Consider the following 22,109-nt stretch of genomic DNA (forward strand, 5'->3'; position numbering starts at 1 on the left):
TAAGATCCTGCAGACTCCAGCCTATTAACAACCTCTGGATGCAGAAGTATGGTAACATGAGCCACTCAAACCCCTGTTTGTCTGGGCAGCCTGCACTTGCCAAAGCAGTCTGAAAGTAGATGGGACCAGGCTGAATGGAAGAGTCAGATTAGTGTTGTGTCCAACTGGACTTTAAAATCACTCTTACTTTAAACAAATTTTATGTCAGCGATGCAGCATCTTAGACCCCCATGAGGACAACATCATATTTGAGTGTGGCAAGAGGAAACCTCTTTGCTTTTGTAGGATGGAGGCTTGGGAGATGAACTAGGAGGCCTTTCTATTCAGCTGCAGTAAGATTATTCAACTGATACATTCAGTTATGTATTGTACAGTTGTCCTTCTACCCTTGTAAAATGGAAAATGATGCAAGTACTGTTGGGGTTTGTTGATGGGGACAGCTTTAAAAACAGGGGAGCAATTGCCCAAGAGAAGTGATTAAAAAAAGCTCACTGTTTGGTCATTGAAATAATTAACTCATACCAAACTCTGTAGAACAATGCAGCATTGTCCAGGTGAAAGGCCTGTATAACCCCATAGGGTTCATCCAGCTATGGCCCTTATTATTTTCCCACAAGTTTGTATCATCAAAGCCTTGTAATTAATACTTCTTGTGAGTTACAACCCAATATTTCTAGTCAGCTTAATTTGGGACCAACCAAACTTTAAAATCATCCTCCAAACATCTACGTGCATTCATTTCCCGAAACTTAGATGACGTGAGTCACTATCCAACTCTTGACTAGAGACAGGGAGTGAATTACTTGAATAGTTTAAATCTCTAATTATCCAGCTTGCTACTTTCTCAATGTACCAATTTGAGGTATGGTGATCGCCTTACCCTCACTCAGCTAGTACATTCACACATGTGTACGTATACACATGCACATGCTCGCCTACTTTTCTGATGAAGAACAAAAGAGGATATAAGTGAACAACATTAGATTTTTCCACTGACTGAATCATAATCACATCAGTTTACACACTTAAAAATATGAGCTTTCTAATACTTAGGAGGAGTTTGGAGCATCTTAAAATAGAGCCCCTACTGCTCACCTGAATATTTTAGCCAGAGTACTCTCAATTTTCTTAAAGTCAGGCCTTTTCTCTGGATCTTCCTCCCAGCAGCTCTTCACTAGTGTATACACCTTCAAACAAAAATTTAAGGAAAGTCCACCTGAGTTATGAATATAGACAGAGAGTAGTGCTAAACAGCACTAGTTCATTAGGGAATTTCTGGTTACTCTTGACTGGCAACATAATAAATTGTGTGACTAACTGTCTTGAACCTATGGTTAGAACACTCACTGCAGGCATCTTAAACTTAACTCTGTGATGACTAGTGACATGATCTTAACTTGAATTTGCAGTACATGAATAAAAGGCAAGTAAATGGATCCAGTCTTGCAGCTGGAGTCAGGTACAGTTATTGGCATGGAGGTAAATGCTGTGGTAATTATATTTCCAATACCCTGAGTTTGGGATTTTTCTGAAACTAGTGATTTAGTCAAAAAGAATGGGGTTCATTGCTGAATATGTGGATGTTTACAATGCAGACGTTTCCATCTAAGCGAGAAGCCTTAGGGACTGTCAAATCAGTGCAGAGAGGTATACTCGAGGTGTCATTCAATCCCATATCAAAGATATCTAAAATAGGTCAAAAGAGTGGCACCATATAAGTGGCTATTTCTTTCTAATGAAATCATTTCCATGAGTTATATTCCACTTTGCTGGTAACAACCATGGAATGCCATTTCTTTCCACGAGGTTGGGGTATATGGCATAAAATGCATGGCTTTCACCTTCCCATGATCATGGGCTCCAGTTTAGCCAGGACTTCCACCCTTCACCCAGAAAATGGCCTAGTTAATTATTAGCTTACTTCCGTCTGTCTTTCTCCCACTGTTTCCAAGGTCAGATCTGGTCGGAAAGGCTTCACTCCTTTGCCACTCTCCACTCTGTAAAGTTTCTCTAACACAGGAAAAGATTTAAACAAAAAACCATAAGAAGGACATTGCTTGTGGATAGAATTCTGTGGTTACAAGCTACTGTACAAATACAGGTCTTGAAGACAGTTTCTTCATTTTGATGTGAATTTCAACTTTGGATCTTTTCTAAATATGTAGCATAAGATCAAAAGAGGCTGGTTTAAAGGCCCCTGAAAACAAAATGGATAGAAATGAACATCAGTATTTATTGGTCACGGTAGACATGGTTATGGCATCTTCCCAAATGAATGTTGGGCATTATTAGTGTGCCTCTCAGCATGAAGTACAGTTATAGTAAAAAACAATGTGAAAAGCCCATTGCAGCTTGATCAAGAGTGTTGAGACATGCAACTCCATCAGAGCAGTACAAATCATCCTGCAGGTGCTCAACTTTCTTAAAACTAAGATATTAATATATATGGGTTAAAAGCATTGCATTGTTAGCTCATTTGTACTCTTAGTCGTGAAATCCATTCTATAAAAGTTATTTGGATTCTGAACCGGATTCAAAATCAGGCTGCATTTGCACTTCTCAACTTAAGCCCAGTAAATGAGAGCTAAAGCAAAAACATCTCTGTCTTTCTTCAGAAGACTTCAAGAGTTCAAGATGGGGGCAGGGGTTAAAAACAGAAGTAATTTTTTAACTCTGGAGTAAAGGGAAATTGAAAGGGATCTGTGAACAAGCATGAAACACATTTATTAATAATGACTGATTATATTTGAGATACAATTTTACTGAAGGAAGAATTGACATGAGGAAGGTTTGTAATCATGATGGTAAGTGCAAGTCTAGAGCAGCTAGGGATGCTTAAGCATGCATGATCACCCTAAAATGACGCAGCAGCTTCCAGCTTATTGGTACGGAAATTACAGACTAGAGAAGGAGCAGGAAACTTAAGTCTCGCAAATGCTATAGAATGGAGAGGCTGCAAAGAAATCTTCTGTGGGCTAAGAGACGGGAAAGTCTGTATAGGGTTCATGTATGCAAGAGGAATGTGCTGAATTTCCATGCTGCACGCACACTTGAGAGAGGAAGTAACAGCAGCTATTAGCAGCACTGCAATTAGCCAGCGGCAGAACGTAGTGGAACAAGGAGGCAGCTTGAATTGAGCGTTCGTACGTGACAAGATTTCAGTCTTGAGCAGTAAATGAGGTGTTTCTGCACAAGAGTGGAGCAACCAGATGGGGAACAGCTGTCTCACAGAGACATCAGTGAAGAGGACTATGACCTAGTTACTTCTATACATTAGAAATCCAGTTTTGTATACCTGTCATCCTGTGGGACTTCTTTTCTTTCTAGTAGCAAAATTATTGCACATTAAGTTGATTGATGCATATTTTCAGGTTGAGAAAATTGGCTCACTGAGTACTTGGAAGTTGGTGGATGAAGCCTAGTATCATGTCTTCTATCTTGCAGAGACTAACTTCTGAGAGCCTAGCCACTGAAAGACTTTCTCCAGGTGACTTAAAAACCAAATGAATCAAACATGCAACTGGGACATTTCTTTGTCCATTACCATTGACTCTTAATTTGGTGTTCTTTTCTCTTTTTATCTTAGTAATTTGTAAATTAATGGTCACCCCAAGTTTAAGCTACTGTCTTCCAAAGTTAGATGATGCCACAAACAAAATTCAGAAGTGTTTGAGTAAGTATCGTTCACTGTCTTGCTCATCTTGGCTAATGAATTAATCCAGGCATTTAAATGAGGAGCCACTTCAGCAATACATAATAAAACTTATTTCTTTTGCATGAAATTTGATGACCTGATGAACACATTTACTGAAAGTGCATAATCAAAAGTCAAGAATAATACCAGAAGCCATTAGATCAGCAATATATATCTTACACATCTACTAATGTTTTTAAGGAAAAAAAGCTTTGTGGAAAAAACAATCTCCTCACTGAATAGAAAACTTAAAATTTCAACTGAAATTTACAAAGCAGATTATTTTTTTTAAGTTACAGTGGATCCAGACTTACCAAACAGGCTTCATGGCCAGTGAGGTTATTGCTGTCTTACCCAACATGCGGATATGTGACCATCTCCAGCAACAGCACTTCGGTGCTGTTAGGTACCTAGCTTAGGTGCTAAAAATTCTTTCAGTTGGATGAATTAACCTAATGCTATTTGTCCTTTCCAAAAGGACAAAATGCAGTTTTAAGAAACAGGTCAAAGATAAAACAAGGAACCAGGTTCTGACTGTGACAGACAGGGTCAAATACAGAGCAGTGAGGATGACACCACATCTCAGAAGAGCCAGGAAACACTGTGTCTGAGGCTAATTTAATAACCACTAACACAGCACAGAAACGCTATACCTACTCAACAAGTAGTTAAAAGAATATATTTTGCAGTGGATTTGCTTTACAAGTTAAAATGAGGAAGGGCATTGCACTTTCTCCACCTACGCTGGCGATACTTGTAAAATCCTTGCATTCATGAGGATTGTGCCTGCCTCTTCCCAAGAAAAAAGGAATAGAAAAACTTTTATTTTCTCTACCTTTTATTAAGCATGGAATCCTGAAGAGTTTGCTTTATGGGGAACAGGCATTTCTAATCTTTTAGGTATACATTTATATTAAAGAGCTAATGATGTAAAATACTGTGTTTCCCCAAATATGAGCATAGATTTGAGATAACGTAGGATGATGAGCGTGCCCTAGAAATTATTCTCAAACGTAACTCAGGAAAAGAGCTATTAGGCTGTCGAGCTGCTGCTCTAGATGTTTTAACAAATGTGAGGCGGATCTAACAGAATGACTCAGAGGTAAGGCAGTGTCTAAATTTGTTGTTAGTAACTGTCACTAGGAAAATCCCAAACCCACACATGTTTTTATGTCAGTTCTAGTATATAATAATGCCTGGGTTCTGGGAATTGGGATTGCCTTGGTTGTTAGCCACTCAAAAACAATGTCACAAAATGCACAATCTGTGGTTTAATGGATGCATTACAGGAGGAGATGATTTTTCTGACAGAAGTTAAATTGCTAAAGTTAATTATAACAGGCTTGAATAAAATCTGAATTGCCAGTTTTTAAATGTCAACTGTTTTTATGTCATGCTGCTAAGTTTTTCTTATTCTGTGTTGACATTGCTGATTTATGCTGCTTAAAATGAGTGATGTATTATATACTGTGCATAAGTCAGAACGACCCTTGTGGCCTTTAAATGTTACAGTAAGTCTGGACAGCACTGTATAATGTTAACTTCTGTAATGCTATGGCCTGGGTGAGGAGGGAAGAGAAGGGGAGATTTTATTTACAGAAAAAATAAGGACACTTGCCCCCCCCCCCCCAGTGAGATTCTCCAAACAGGTTTTTCATTCATCACACAGTGAAAGAAGCAGCAGTTCAAGCAGTTATCAGAGACAGTGCCTTTCACAAAACATGGAGAATGGGCCAGGGACAGCTACAACATCCCAGAAGGCTGCAATGGAAGAGAAAGTTGTGGCTTTACCTCTGTTGTCCCCGCATTGCCTGGTGTAGAATGTCTCTCTGCGTAGGATGATTTCTTGGGCAATGATCCCATAGCTGTATACATCACCCTTCTGAGATATATCAGCATGACGGAGATGCTCAGGAGCTGTCCACAAGTCTGAAGATCCAAACAGCAACAGGGAAAGGGGGAACGGAGAGAAGTAATTGAAAAAAGGGTGATCCTTCTCAGAGCATCCACTGGCTATAATGATATTTCCTTTTACTCTTTTGATATCCAACCCAGAGCCCATGGGTACTGTTAACTTCCTCCTTTAGCAATTTTTCTTGAGAAGCTGACATCAATACAGTTAGATAAACCTCTGATGTGGTAGTTTTCAATTGTCTGGGATTTGCTGACCCTACTACTTTCCATTGTAGATGCAGACCCTCACACCTTCAGAGAAGTTGTGGTTATTGGCAGTGAACTTGCTTTTCTTGGCTACCTTTCATGGGCTTCTTAGAAATAGCCTGTGCATTTGTATAAGCCAGTGCTATAATAAAAAAAAAAACCTGAGACATAAATTATTGAGCTAGATGCAAGGAGTTTGTTATACAAGTTGTCAGATGAGAAGACTGCAGTATTTCCCAATGGCTTTGATACCATGGAGCTATTGAAATAATTCACAAGTGCTTTTGAACCTGACATGATATTACCTGCTCATAACCACTTTCTTTCTATAGATTTTATTAATATGTATTTCTAATGCAACGAGCACTATTGTACCTCAAAACCAGAATGCTGCCATAGTACAACAGTTTGTTGTGACATGCTGGTGATGTTTCATAACAGTGACCTGAACACAATAACACTGAAAACAGTTATGATATCAGGCTGCAACACCCAGCCTCAATGAATCTGCTGATCTCTTGTGAAACAGTAGGTTTTCTTCAAGGAAAGAGATCTAGTAGCCAGAAATTTTTTGAGGTTCCTTAGGAACAATGAAAGTAGATAGATATATTAAAATGTAATAATAATATAAATTTAAATACCAAATTTGTAAAATGAAGAATGAATAGAGCATTTTCCTTTAGTGCACTTTGGTTACTCTTTTTTTATGAACTTTTGAGCATGTTTATGTCTGAATGTAAAAATCTTCTTCAACCTGGTTGCAACCACAGTTTCTTCTCAGGTCACATGCTTCAGTTACAGCAAAATGCTGTGCTTATCATACCTCAAGCTCTACTTTGTGTCAGATTCATATAATTTCAGATGGGCTCATCTTTTCACTCCAGATCAAGTAAGAAAAAAAAGATGAGTAGAAAGGAGTGCTCTATTTTAAATAATTGTTCTATGAATGTGAAGGTGAATAGAAAATGTAAAGAAAAACTATTAAAATTATTCCAGTCTGGTTGCACAAATATTGCTAGTTTCCTACCTAAGGAATGAAAAACAAAGTTATCATTGTATATCATTACAGATTTTTTTAAGGATTATCAGAGTCATGACTGTTAATGTTTAAATGATATCACAGAGCACTGTGGTAACACATGGATCTAATCAATGACAAATTACTTGTATGTAACTCCTTTTTTAATTCACACGAGTTCAACATTACTGCGAATAAGGGTCTCCCCTAGGTGGAATTTACACGAATTTCTTTCTCTACCTGCTAATAATTTTCTTTCATTGTGTTAAGACAGTATTTTCAGATATCATTTGTATAATGACTGCTACATGAATTAAAATCAGATTGTACGTTTTGTACGGTGTACAAGACATAATTAGGCCCTAGTGGTCTATGCAGTTAGGAAAATTCCATTGGGTTGGAAACCATGAGGGAGAGTCCAATTAGGCACTGTTTTTACCTCTCCTTGGAGGCAGAATTGAATTGCAGCCAAAATCAGTGATCTTCACTACCATGCGATTGTCTACTACACAGTTTGTGGATTTGAGTCGACCATGGACTTCAGTTTTGCTTGAGTGCAGGTAAGACATCCCCTGTGATTGACAATAAAAGAGGAGGAAAGCACAACTACATGTGAGACACTCAGCTGTTACCAAACTTAACAAGAATGTGAATAGGCTAATATCTGTCCAAGTAATTAAGTGGCCTTCATCTGCAATGGATACGCATAAATCACAATTTCCTTTCATACTATTTTACAGAGGAGACTTTCCAAGATAATAGGAACAATCAATGTTAAGAAGTGAGGAAATAGACCATGTCATGGAAGACCACCCTTTTTCTTCATTAACAATAGTCTGACATAACATCTTGGGGTTTGACAATGTTAGAACACAATTAAGCAATTAGAGAAATCTATTTCCTCCTACAGAAGTTTTAATTTCACTTGCAATGAATGTTTTTTTGGTAAATTTAATACAGATTTATTGGAATGTCGCACAAAAAAAGTGCTTCCAACTATCTTCATCCAGTGGACATCTGTAGGCGTGAGACGAATTGCTCCTTATATCTATAAATGTCTTGGAAGATTATCACACACTAGAGACTTCATTCAAAACATTGCAGCAGATCCACTTCTGCAAATCAGAGTGCTAAAGACGGGTCAATGCAGAGTGTTGAGTGATGCACTAGGGTTTACATCACACAGAGAATCAGACTAGAAAATCATAGAAGTCTCTTCTGACCTGACTGATTATGGTTTTCTCTGTACAAGTCAATACACATCAGCTACCCATGAGCTAAACTCCAAAGTGAGCATCATGAGGACTGGCCAGTGCAGTTTCATCTTTATTTCCTGAGATTCAGGCTCTTGACTCACAACACACACAGGCATACAAAGGTGTGTAGTTTGCCTCTTTTTACTCATCGCATCTGAAATTGTCTCGTTTAGTCTAAGACACTCAAATAGGGTGCAATACATGCAAAGGGGCTAGCACGGAGGCACAGCGGGGAAAAAAACATTATTAAGTGGGTGTAGACTGAAGAAGGGAGTAGGTATGCTAATTTTCACCCTCTTGCTATTATTTATTCTGTTTCATCTTTCTCTTCTGAACTACTTACACTCACACCTACTTATAGTCTATTGCTGGTTGGTTTTTTTCCTACAGTCCTCTTTCCTTTGTGCTCAGTATATGAAGCACAATCTATATCCTATGGAAGCCAGAGCAGGTATGTCATATCTGTTTAGCTTATTCTCTACATAAACTACTACATGTATAGCTCATCCTTTTGTATGAATGAAAGATAGAATTTAATCAGGGTTACATAGCTCATGCGGTCATGAATACACTGTATGACATGCTGGGTTTTCTTTTCAGGTACTGGGTACGCATAATTGGGAATGGATCAGCAAATGTTACAACAGATCACCGAGACATGAGCTGAGTTTTGGGCACAGCAGATGTATGTTTGAGACACAAGCAGCCTGTAAAAGATGCAATCCCTGGAGAATGTTGTTGGACTGGTTATCCTGGACCTATCTAGACCATGCCAAATTTACAGAGCTTGTGTGTACACTATACCCAAGGAACACGTTTCTTGATTAAGCAGCTTTTAGCATGCAGCCCTGATGATATTACCCAGGATGTTTTGCCTGATATAGGCCCTTTTTCCTCCAGCTGTGCCTTCTTCCAGCTCATAGTTTCATCAGCCAGGAAATGTACCCACTGCTACAGCAGAATTCTCAGTCAGTCTCAGCATCAAATGACAGGCAAAAGTAATTTTGATTTCCTTATCCCAAGGCTTTCTTGTTAAAAATTTCTGGAGGCAGAAGTCTTACAGATGTACCTGATAAAATTTTCCTCTTTCCTTACCACTATCCTATGCACCTACCTGAAAACAAGAACCTATTAAGAACTCACAATGCGATTTTCAAAATTTATAATGACTTTCAGTGCAATACTTCTAAATACTTGAGCATTCTTGTAACCTCTGCTCTGGGCCTCTGAAGCTTTAATTCTGACTGAGAACTCTTTTCCTGACACAATGCAACAATATTACAATTCCTTGCACAATATCCTGCAGCAGCCCCTTATTTAAGAAATAGTGTTGCAATGACAAGTGTATGCACTAATAACTACAACGTTTGATTACTGCAACTCCTTCTTGGCAGACCTTTCATCAGAGCTCTTTGGTCACATGTAGCCAAATCCATGTAGCTACAGGTGATGCCATCAATCCTAGGGACATCTAAGACAGGAGAAAAAAAAAAGGAGGGGTGGAAGTAAATGGAGTAGATTCAGGCCTTCTCCTTTGCCCCACCCCCCACCTTCCCTAGTGACCTAGGGACCTGCTCTAGGAACAGTCATTACTTGGCTAGTTGTACCAGGGAATACAAATGATCCAGCCTTTGTTCAGAAACAGATGCAGCACTTCTGTGCCAGATGAAGACCAGGCAAACTACTAGGACTGTTTGGTAAAAGCAGAGTGTAGGAAAGTAGTGAGGAGTAGGGAAGAGCGTGGAGAGGGAGAAGTATATAAAAAAGAAGGCAAAGGAACCACAGGAGCTGGTCACAGGGATTTTAACAACCTGGGGAGCTGGGGCTGGACTTGAAGAGGATGGAGACTGAGATGAGAGGAACCAGAGCTGAAAAACCATAAAGTGACTTCTGTAAAAAGAGAAGCCATTCGAGTAAAAATAGACAGGATACCTGGAGCTGTGGTTTGGGAAAAGCAATACAAGAATGTCATGGAAATGTCTAGGTCCCAGGAGCTTCACCACAGTATCAGGTCTAGGAATAGGAGAGGTTGGCAGATCATCCAAATGACAGTAATTTTCCGGATATTCCTGGGTACATACAACTTTTCAGGAGATTTTGCAAACCGTCTCTACTAACATAGCTGATAATCAGGAGCCACTCCAGAGAACAGATGCAGCGTACCAATCCATCCTCAGGTGCCGTGTCCCCTTCACCAATGGTGCAGCAAATGACTGGTTGTGAAGTCTTGGTACCAGTGCAGTCACTGGCATTTGGTCACTCCCTTCAGAGGGACTAGGATTTCTCTCTCCTCGTAAACAGAGACAGTAGTAGTCCCTATTTTCTAAGGAAATATCTGAAGGTGAACTGAAAAGGGTTTAAAATACCCTGGGTTTTGATATGCTATAAGGAGGAAGGGAAACTCCACTGCTGTGGAGTGAAACTTAATGCTGAACGTTAACTGAACTTGGAAGTCATTAAGAAGGCCAACAAACTGTGACCATTTGGATTAAGGGGGCTTTAATAAAGCACAAGGTTTTCAATATCTCTTTAGAACAGACACAGTGGAGCCATTCATCTTGGAGACCAAATCTGAACTGATGGATGTAGGGAAACAGGAGGACTGTCCAACTGCAAATCAGCAGTAGAGAGAGGAGAGCAGTTGAGCACTAGCCAAAGGACAGAAGTGATTATTTTCATTTATCTGCAGAGGTATAATGAATTATTATACCTGTGAACTACAAAGGCTTCTTAACTACCAGCTAAAAAGTTACAAGTCTTCAATGTAGAATAGAATTCCTTTACCATGCATACCTTCTTCCTAGAAAAGGGACCTAAAGTGCAAAGATCTGTTGAAAGCTACTGAAAAATAGCCTTGATTTCTGTACAAGATTAATTTCTTCCCTCTCAAACTGCTTGAAATGGATAGCTGTAGTGAGAAACTAGTTTCTCACTTTAGTGAAAAGTCAGGATGGTCCAAAGTTTGTTTAGAAAAAGTTGATCCCATCTCTGGATACAAATTAGAATACTTCTATCATTTGAAAAAATACAGTTTTGCTTTATATCCTTTACCTGAGGCCAGAAAGTAGCGTGTTTTGCAGACCTTGTGACTGCCTAAGCCCTACTAATCAGAGCCACTGGTCAACAGATTGTAACCCTCTGATCTTTGGGTCACATTTCTTTGGGGCATACTTTATTTGTTTATTTATAAATAGCCCAAAGCCTGCTCTGGCCCCTATTCTCTCTCTGGCCCCCTATTTCCTCCTTCAGTCTGAAAGCCACCGGCTTCTCCTGCCTCATATACCTGTCCCCAGAATAGAAAAGAGTGGAAGGACATATAGCTCTAGCCAAGAAGGAGAAGACCTTGAGAGCTACACTTCTCAGATGATCAGTTTTGCAAGACAGGATTGGTTGATTCCCATGCCACTGTCAGCAGCCCACTTACCTTGGCAATATCATACATGACAGAGATTTTAAATTCCCAGTCCATGAAGGTGCCATCAGGATAGGAGATTTTATCATTTAAAACATCCTGTCAAGAGGAGAAAAGTTTTTCAGGGAGAAAACAGAAGATGAGATATGAGTATCCAAATTGCACACCTTTTAACCAGCAACTTCATTTTTTTACAGGGACTACATGCACTAGAAGTTGATTCAAAAAATAGGGAATATGAAGTATAGTTTAAGTTTACACTAGAAAAGTGGGGAGTCCAGAAAAGAGGGTATTGTGCAATTAAAGATAAATTGTGAAATTGTTCTTAAAGCTAAGTCTTTAAGAACTGAGACAGAAATGGTCAAGGTGTGCAAGAGGAAGGGAGAGGATTTTTCATGTTTTGTGCTCACAATCCGTTTCCTACCAATTTACTCATGGCCTTACAATTTCAAAGTAGTCTGTTCCTTTATCTTAACCTGCCAGTCATTTACACTGTGACATCCACTGCTAAAAGTAAACTTCCATGAGTATGCCAGTTTACAAGAAAAGGACTCAGAGAGACAGCTGTTATTTTGCTGCCTGGCTGTGAGTTTGTTCCAGAGACCTGGCTGCTACAGGAGAGTCTTTTTATGAATGCAGAAGCAGAGATAATATATATGCCCGCAGAAGAACTGATGCCACCATCACTTCATGATTAGCACTGAAATAACATTGGTAATAATACAACTCTTTCCATAAATTTTGCCAGGCATCAATTTACCAATTCTTTTTATAAACAAAAATTAAGTGTTGTTGTCCCTTACAACACAGAATTTGCCATAGTTGTCCCTTATTAATACGGATATATTCTTTTCACTGTCCTTGCACACTCTGGAGGCACTTTGGGGTCCACAAGGTCATCAGCTGAGACAACAGCTACAACTTGGAAAATGAAGATAAAGTTATACCGTATATCCTTCCAGTTGGGGACACAATACAAATGTTGTTGCTGTGCCTGGGCAAAGCTCTGCCTGTATTTTTCCTTGCCTCCACCTCACCTCATCCTCTCCCTACTTGAGAACCATCAAATTGACACAGCAACACCTGGGGAAGGCTGGAGAGAACCAAACAAAGGATAGAAAGGATAGAAAACTTGGGAGTCTGAAACCTGCCACCACTTGCTCAGCCCATGGCTGCTGCATGAGGGCCAGACACACAGAGGTGGGAATTTTTTTTCTTACTTCGACATTTGATAATTTAGGGGTTTAAGGAGACCTTCAAAATTCTTTACCCGCAGAGAACCTCTTTCGCAGTACTCAATCACTCCGAAGATCATGGTGTCTATCTTCACAGTGCCATAGAACTTGGTCAGATTGTAATAATCAACCTGTAGGAGCTAGAGCAGAAACATTTCATCTGTTTTTAAAAGCAATCATTGTTAGTACAGAAACACAAGTCACGGATACTTGTGTGACATGGCTTTTCATCTCAGGCCCTGATAAGATGTATGAGTTTCTCTTACCCCAGTGTGTACTAAGGCATTGAGTGAAGTACTTGAAGATGTTTGTTATTCCAGAGCCTTCTGGATTAGGGAGATAAAAGTGGCTGCTGTTGGATACTGCAAGTCAATTACAGAGCCCCTATAGTATCCATTATTGTCTTTCTACTCAAACCTCCCAGCTGACAGTGACAGAATGTTGTGGATCAGTCAGTAAATGAGACAGTAATAAAAATTTAATTACCCTGCATGATATTATGGACTTTGTCCATTTAAATAGACAACTATAGTTTACTTTCAGATATTTTTAGAGCTTATTGAATTCACAGTGTATCTGTGTTGTGTGAAAAGAAAACCATTGAAAGAAAGATGCAGTACTGCAGCCAAATTCATCTCCCATGTTGGAAGAGTCTGTATGTACAAGCCAGCAGAGTATTACTTATATTTAAAGAGCTTCACTTGGCATTCAATAATGAGATTTAACTACAACATTCTGCTATTGATGACTTAGCATGATATGAGCTAAAAGAGTGCATTGCCTTTTAGAATCAGCTATAAAAATGTATTTAGTTAGGCCATATGACAGTGCATGAATTACTTCATTCATCTTCAGCTTCATTGGCATACAATTCAGACTCTGAACTGGCAATGAGATCACACACACAGAGAGAAAGTTCCTCAAACAATATCCTTTGAGGAACTCATTACCCATCCACCTCACAAACATGCACAAGCATATGGCTGTTGGAGTTGACAGTGGAAAGCAATGACTTCACTCACAGGGTCCATCCCACCCTGCTGTGTCCAGTTGCTACGTGCAACAGTTACCTTGTTCAGTTCCATTTTTTGCTTCTCTGAGAAATTACCATCAGTGTTTTTGAGATCTTTTAGGATCACCACCTGAAGGAAAAATACCAGTGGGGGAAAAAATCATAGGTTTAGTACAACAGCAATTCGTCCTTCTTTTCCAAGAAATGTCCATACGAAGAAATACTTCAGAAACACTTGCCTACTGCTTCACTGTCGAAGTTTCAGTTTATCAGCCAATAAATACCAGAGTTATATTTTCTTCAAAGGATTTATATTTAGAACTGTCATTTATGCAGATTTTAACTCAACATGAATATACCTCAATCAGGCAGACAGCTCTACTGAATGCACAAGAATTGCTATGTAAATGGCTTGTCCTCCTTTAATCTAATAATCTCCTCAGTACCAACATGTATCAGGTTTCTGGTCCCTGTGTTCCTGCTTCTGTGCTCCTGGACTGGGCTGGGTGTTCATGGAGTCTAGTATTTTGCCTCCTATCAATAAGCAAAATACAAACCACCTGATAGGGAATAAATGGCTTATTCCTTCTATGAGATCAAGCCATTTTGCGAGGTCAGGGGAGGTGGAACAACCTCCTCCCAGCAAGAGCCCTCCTAAGGGCAAGGAAGTGAGCGTGGACACAGCAGTCAGGTTACCTTCTTGTCATATTTGCCCTGGCGCAGTCTCTGGGTGCAGTCACGTCTCTTATCGTCATCGATCTGAGAACAAAGAAGAATAATTAACTTGCAATTATCACCTACTCCCCACTTGACAGATCCAGAGAGATTAATAATGTCTGTGTGTGCCACACAGAGAAGCATGAGCCTCTCTCTCTAGGCAGGGCCACTACATGCCACAGAAAGTGTTGGACATCCGTGCCAGTCCCAGGCCTTCTACCTGCTCCTTTCATGCTCTTGGACATTACAGAGGCATAACAAAGCACAGGGAAATCATTTGTAACAGAGAGAGACAGGAAATCAATACCCAGCCCACTCCCCCATCACAAAATGAGCTTTACTGACAGCACCAGGTATATTCTGTCAGGGAGCAATAGATGGGGAATAATCTTTTTCTTCAATGTAGCAAGTGAAGGTTGAAGAAAAAAAAATTAGCAGATCGTAGTTCTACCAGAGCTGGAGTGTGCACTGTAGTCAGAGCTTCTAAATACCCCAGCATTGATGGTCTCTAGAAGACAGGATCCAAGATCCAGCCTTGGGCACTGTGCTTCTCTTACCTTCAGACTAACATGACTTGTCTCACTGGTCTCCAGAGGCAAGATTTCCTCAGGTGGTATATGGGACCATTTCTTCCACCGGCGCTCATTATCTCTCCTGTACTTCCTAAAAAAATGGAGAAGTCTTTCAGAATGTCCTCCCAGTGAACCAAAAGCCACAACAGGAGACTAGGACAGAGAAGCTTCTAATGTCATGATGACACAGGAATGGTTTGTCAGGTTGACAAGATTTGAGCACAAGCCCTCTGGCTCTCACACAGTTTTCCAGTTTGAGGATAATCTTAATTCCCCAAGCTTTGGGAAAGCCTAAATGCTCATTCCATTCTGTAGCAGAAGAGCAGAACAGATTTTAGCAGAACAATTGCTGCAATTGCCAGTCTCAGGGGCGGTCAGAACAATTTAAAGCACAAAGGGCCATCTGGATTTTATATAGTTTTCTCCTCCATGTTATTGAATGTACTTGGAAGAGAGGTCTCACGAACAAATGCAAGCCAAAGGCAGTCCTGCCATCAACAGTGGATAGTAAGAACTTGTGTGAATACAATACCAGGAGAGGAAGCAACAAAGGTATTGAGATACCTTTTTGTGGATGTCCCCTGTATTCTGCACATTTTGTAAAAATGAGGGAAGAGCCCTTGGAACAGTCAGAAAGAAACTGCTGTCCTCCCTGCAGAAATTCAGAGCAGGCACTGTCTTTTTTTAGAGAAGTAGAGAAAAGCTGCAAGAAGAGTAGTGCTCTTCAAATTACCCACTTGCTTGTGCAAGTCCCTCCTCTACTAAAAAATCCCAAGAATTGACTGGAGAGTCTGCAGAGGAATCCCAATGCACTGATGACAATTAGCAAATGTTCCAAATGGGAGAACCCATACTGTTGACTAATAACACTCCCTTTTCCAATATCTTTTTTAGCATATATTTGCATAAGAAAAAGACCAATAATTTCTCAGTTCTATCTTGTGTAAGCTGTGTGTGTCACCAGGATGCTCTGCAATTCAAACTGGTATCAGCTGGTGATTCAGAACATACAAAACTGAATTAAAATCTACTAGGCTTAATATTTAGTTATATGTTTTTCAGGACTTTGCTTTTTTACTTTTCAGTCAGAACTGCACAGGTAATTGTGGGATAGTTCAAGTGTCCTAGAAAATTGGGAGATAAAGAAGGAATAATGAGGCATTTTGCTAATTTTCATAGCTGAGTTTCTCTTCTCCTTTGCTTTTTAGGGGACAATATTTGGTAGCAGTTATAGTTGAGAAGTTTACTATTGTTTTGACACTAAGAGGACAAGCATTATTCTAAAAAATTCCCAGAAATCTTCTACATTTGATGTCTGGGAATATTACAGTGATGTGTGTACAATAATAATCTAATCATCTAAACAGAATCCTCAGATTTTATGCATCTGCAAAGGTGATAAAGTACCGAATCTTTTATAAGTTCCATATTGGCAAGACAAATGTTTATTTATTTTCATAGCCATTTCAAACTTTACCTGTTTAAAGTGTTAGTGCTTAGATGTGGCAATGATTAGCTCCTTCATTTCTTGAGTAAAATTGGATGTGTTAGAGTTATATATCTTCATCTTTGATTTTTTCCTTGCTTTAGTTAGCAAGACAGATTGGTCTACTCAAAACAAGAGAGCCTGGGTAGCATCTGTTTCTAATCAAGTTTTCTTAAGACCTGATTTTCTTGCTTTTTCTGAAGTTCTCTGATATATAACAAAGACATAGACTGACAACAGATGCACAGATAATATAATTTTTTTAAGATTAAAAAAACCCATATACTTTGGAAATAGGGTGGGATTTCTTCCATCAAAAGGAGACATCATTGATTTCTATTTCTACTTTTCCCATCATGATAAAGCTGGGCTGTGTTATATTCAAGAAATTCCAAGCTATGAGAAGAATTGTTATGCAAGGAGTTGGACTGAGTCAAAGGAATAGATCCATGCAATGAAAACACCAAAAGCTCATGGTGTTTTGACTTCTACAGTGACTCAAGAGAAATACTTCCTTCCAGAGTGAACCTTTATGTCACCAATAGGATAAAGAAACAAAGTGAACCCCAATAGAGCTGAAGATGGGGCAGTAAGTAGAAAAAGTCTGAAGACTGGTTTGAGACATGTTTCTGTGTATAGGAATCAGAGCTTTTTAGCAGATGCAGGAACACTGAGCCTTGCTGCACCTTCTCCCTTCGTTACTAGCCTGTCACAACAATGCTACACATGCAAGCACTACTTGGCATATACTAAAGAGTTCACACTGAGGGCAACCACACAGGTATGTAAGGCAAGCTAATGAATGGCTCTTCGAGGAGAGATCAAAGGCATTGCCCTAGGAGGAAAACTGTTCAAGGACAAACAAACAGAAAGACAAAGGGGTTGGTACCTTAGAATCACCAAAGAGATGATCAGAACCAGAATCACAATTCCTGTGAGTGTAAAGACAGCAATAGTCAAGATGTGGGGGCCTGCAGAAAAGAAAAAAATGAAAAATAAACAACCTGACAGAGGATAATGAACAACAATATTGTGTTTAAGAAATTACCCTCACTCACACATGTGCAAGTCTCAGTAGCTGACCAGGGATAATTTTTGGTCACATTCAAATTGAGAGGCTTTGGTAAAGTCCAGCACTGCCCAGAGGTGGCATGCACCTGCCCCTTTCAGTGCAGGATGAAGCATGACCCAGAGCAGTGCAGTCTTACATCCTCATCTGAGGCATGGGCACTCTGTAGGGACACCCAGGCAGGAGGTGAAGTCAACAATGCTAAATCTCACATCTGCTCAGCAGCAGTTTCCAGGTGTTCTCCTGTTTAAAAACAAACTAGGACAGTCCAAAAATAAAGCTGACTTTTCCTAGTAACCACATTTTTAAAAATGAAGCAACCAAAATTCTCCTTTTAATAACTTTGTAAGAGTGGATGGTGGAGGCAACCCTTATGTACAACTCTCTGTGAGATAGAGATGTAGATGGGCTAAGCAGATGGCTATTTGAAATCAGTCACTGTTTTCCTCCAGCATATCCAGGGCTTAATGCAAAATGGGGTCCTCACTGACTCCTTTGAACAAGGCTTTCTCTGAAACGGGGAACAAGGGTTTGATCCTTTTATCCTGGTTGTTTAGTGATGACTTTCTGTTTCAGTCCTGCTGGATACCCAACCAATTAACTATTGGCAGTGAATTTTTCACAACTACCCATACCTTCATCACCCAGAGTCATTACTGATATAATTTGCTTCAGGATGGGATACATCTGAAGCTTCCACACAGAATTTCAGCTGATACAGAGTACAGCCACTTACAGATTTGAAAGGCATTTCTCACAAGAACTTGTTATCCAAGAAGAGGTAAGGAAGGAAATCATGATACAGCCTTTAATATACTCAGATTTTTTGACATTTCACATCTGGGTTTTCCCCTTTTTGATCCAGTTGTTTAAAGTAATTCTGTAGTTGTAGACAGAGCTTTGGAGACTATGGACTCATTTCTGAACCCTTCTGTAGACACTCTTTTGGGATGACAAAGTGCTACTGAGCAATGTAGTCTTCAGTAGGAGATTAATATGGTATAGAGGAAAATTAATCTGGCAGCAGCACAAAGCTTTTCAAGTATCCTTGGAAGCTGCCAGGTGCCAAACAATTTGCAAATCCTGTTGTCCAAGAATCTGACTTAGACCCAAAAACCACAGAGCACATGAGGGTTCTAATCCTGAGCAAGCAGGGAAGACAAACAAGGTTGGGAACTGGCTTTTTAAGGTTGTAATTTTGATTGTCTTCATGTAGAAAAGTGAGCTGAAGGCTGTCTTTTGTCTGTCCTTGGAGCTGGTCACACGTGTAGAGTGTACCTACTCTACTGAGCAACTCTCTCAGGTAAAGAAGGCAGAGCAGGATCCTGTTTCACAGATTGCCACATTGGCTATGGATAGTAAAAGAGCGAGTTACTCAGCCTTACTGAGGCTAACACAGTTCTGTCTGTGGCCAGAAACAGAAATAAAAGCACAGGTAAAAATTAATAAATAAACAAAAAGCAAAATTACATACATTAGTTGCCTTCAGAATCAGACAGCAACTGAGGAGGGATTTTCAACCTACCAATGTAAGTGTCTGCATCTGACACAGAATTCAGTTTATGAACTGTCTCTGGATTTTGGACCCAGCTTCCTGTGTGTTCATCCCAGCATCAGTCTCAGGGCCTCCTAAGAATTTAGTATTAGTCTGATCCTCTCTGTTGAAAACCGTCAGTACTACTCTTTTACTCCGGAAGGAAGGGCGTTAAGTCACTGCTATAAAACGACAGATACATGGGAATGTGCAAAGCCATTTTATACGAATTCTCTAAAACTTAAGGTTTGTGAATCGTGGCTTGCAACTTAACAATGAGCAGGTTGTAGTTTCCCATCAAAGCGCTGCGGGACCGTAATTTGCCTTTCCCGAGGCTCTGCTACCACCTCCTGGTTTTTAGTATTACAACAACATGCAGACAGAGAGTGCGTCACAAATTACCTGATCCTCTGAAACCAGAAACGTTTGTGTATTCAAGACTAATCTTATCCAAGTTCAGAGTGAGGGCTAAAACTCTCTATATAATGGGAAAACGTGGATGAAGCTCCTTTGTTTATCACGGGATACCAGGAGGAAGGTGGGCGGCAGAACTAGTTCATCTGTTCTCAGTTACAGCTTGGGTAGGATCAGGGCTCTGGTTGCTCTGTCTATTTGCCTCCCTAGAGGAAAAAACACATTTCTGATTGGAAAGTTTAGACTGGCTTTGGCAAGGCATGGTGATTACTTAAACTTTGGCCATCTTCTTTTGGGGGAATATATTTCTTCAGAATCACACTGAAGAAAGGTTTATTTTATAAAAATGTGAAAACAAAATAATCAAGTGCCAGTGGGAGGCAGTTTTTCTGCAATTCCTTTTTTTTTTTTTTTTTTTTTTGTCCTTGTGCAGCAGCTTCAAACAAGAACATACTGAAGAAAATATTTGCAAGATACGAAAATCCACTGACAAGATATCATGTTGTGGGCCCCAAGGGATGCACGGGAATAGGACTGGAGCCAGGAAACCCATGCCTCAGGGAGCTGGTGCAGGGAGACCCTGTGGCTGACTTGTGCAGTGTTGCTATCTCTGCATAGGCAGGACTCATGGCCATACTAAGAGAAACCAGAGATTTGACCAGAGATGAAAAATGAAAGCTCCAGTGAACTCACTTTGCTCTTCCCAGAACTGTTTTATCAGAGCTACTGCCTTCTCCTGGCAGCTCCCATGCATCCCTGCCAACAAAACGCTACTCCTGCTTCTCTTAGAAGGGGTAAGACCTAATTTGAGAGCATCTGATTTACTTTACTGAGTAATAAAAGTGTTTAAATCCATTTACCACTTTACTGTGAATGGAGTCTTACAGTTAGCAGGTGTTTGTTTCTCCCATTATACTTTGCCTATTCCCTAATGAAGGTATGCAGTACAGCAAAATAATGGGAGGCCTTTAGCAGAGACCTTTAAAGCAGCATCTTTGTGTTCTCACTGATGCAAATGACTCAGGTGAACACTAACCCCCTGTGCCCTAACCCTTGCAACCACTGCCACTGCAATAATTTTTATTCTGCATATCATACTCTGAAGCATATGCCCTTCCATTGCCAATCACCATGTGGCAGCAGTCTTAAAGGGGAAAAAAATCTCAGTCTGATCAGACTGATAAGGCTGTGCTGAATAACAAGGGGCTTCAACCATTCTATTCAGGGGTCACCAAAAATGCAAAAGAAAAGGAAATGGTGATTTCTGGGATTTCAGATTTAAAGTTTGGGTGTAGATAGAGCCATGATTCTATGATAACCTAGTTTCCCATTGTCTTTCTGCAAAGAGTCAGCTCTTCTCAGAGACTCCTCCAGAGAAACACCCTGAATTTGCACAGTGCTGTGTCCTCTCCCCAGCTCACTACAGCAAGGATAAAGGGGCAAGCAGAAGCCACCATGCTCTGCTCTGATACAGAAATGCAGTCAGATAACTCATCATGACCTTAACTCTGCTGCTTTTCCCCAATAGTCTTTCAAGCAATTCACACAATCCACCATCTTCTAGTGAAGATTATTTGCTCAGGGGTGACCTTTTCTGAAACATCCCATGGTATTCCCCACAATCACTGGAACAGTGAGGAATCTACAAGAGACTAAGTAGCAGTGCCTAAACAGAAAGGACAGGTTTAGAACTGGGCTGGATGCAGACAACATGAAATGATGGGGCAGAAGAAGGAAAGATGATGTTCTGCACCCATCTCCTGGTGTCACTGTCTGGTGCTAGTGTGAAGGTAACATGCTGGATTGCACAGCAGGTGGATCTTAGGGCTTGTCTTCAAAGAAGAGGCAGATTTAATGGGTGTCTCACCAGTGCCTGGAATATCACTGGGCAGCCTGTGGTTCTTCCAGATAAAATCCGGACTGTTAGTCGCCTTGTGTGTCTTGTTGTTGTGAGTGTTGAAATACAGAAGAGGTTTGAACTATGGATATAGGAGAGAAGAAATGCAGTCAGCAGCTGTGCTCTCCCTCTTTTGTCCCTTGCTTCAGACTACCCTTGATAAGTGTATTACCCAAATTCAAAGTAATTCTTGCTCTTTCTTCTAGAGTGGTGCATTTCTCACCATAGCCATATGTTCGGCTGCCATATTCTTCCTCATTCCTCTCCTCTCTCTGAAAATAAATCTACCAATCCCAGAAAATACCAGCTGCACTTCACTTACTGAATCACCAGATGACATCAATCCTGTCAGTCTCCAGCACATCTCACATGACCCCCTTCTGGCAGGCACAGCATGCCTTGGCACTCCACCACTCCTGCTGTAGTTATTTTCATCATTCTTATGCAATGGTACATGACATTTTTGTTTCTCTTTTGATATATAAGGTCAAACAGTTGCTCCCTGGACATACGTACATGCTTTGCAGTCGGTGATGTGTACAGCAGGGTCAGATTGTTATCAACGTCTCCAAATTCATCTAGAGTCACAGGACCCAGTACACCTGCAGACACAAGGAATTAGTCAGAGAGCTT

General features: G+C 40.2%; 1 protein-coding gene across 1 annotated transcript in view; it reads right to left on the reverse strand.

Annotated features, from left to right (window-relative positions):
- Positions 1–22,109, reverse strand: part of GUCY2C (guanylate cyclase 2C) — a 43,233-nt gene that overhangs the window by 7,570 nt on the left and 13,554 nt on the right. Inside the window, exons 9-20 of the mRNA XM_050325291.1 lie at positions 21,993–22,078; positions 21,447–21,558; positions 17,452–17,533; positions 15,062–15,167; positions 14,484–14,546; positions 13,846–13,917; positions 12,811–12,915; positions 11,553–11,639; positions 7,312–7,444; positions 5,486–5,623; positions 1,922–2,010; positions 1,096–1,187 (exon numbers count right to left, since the gene is read on the reverse strand). Of these exons, the coding sequence (XP_050181248.1) occupies positions 1,096–1,187; positions 1,922–2,010; positions 5,486–5,623; positions 7,312–7,444; positions 11,553–11,639; positions 12,811–12,915; positions 13,846–13,917; positions 14,484–14,546; positions 15,062–15,167; positions 17,452–17,533; positions 21,447–21,558; positions 21,993–22,078 (1,165 nt within the window). The remainder of the gene's footprint in view (positions 1–1,095; positions 1,188–1,921; positions 2,011–5,485; positions 5,624–7,311; positions 7,445–11,552; positions 11,640–12,810; positions 12,916–13,845; positions 13,918–14,483; positions 14,547–15,061; positions 15,168–17,451; positions 17,534–21,446; positions 21,559–21,992; positions 22,079–22,109) is intronic.

Source organism: Myiozetetes cayanensis, unplaced genomic scaffold (assembly GCF_022539395.1).
Source record: "Myiozetetes cayanensis isolate MyiCay16 unplaced genomic scaffold, myiCay2020 scf3, whole genome shotgun sequence".
Lineage (NCBI taxonomy): Eukaryota > Metazoa > Chordata > Aves > Passeriformes > Tyrannidae > Myiozetetes > Myiozetetes cayanensis.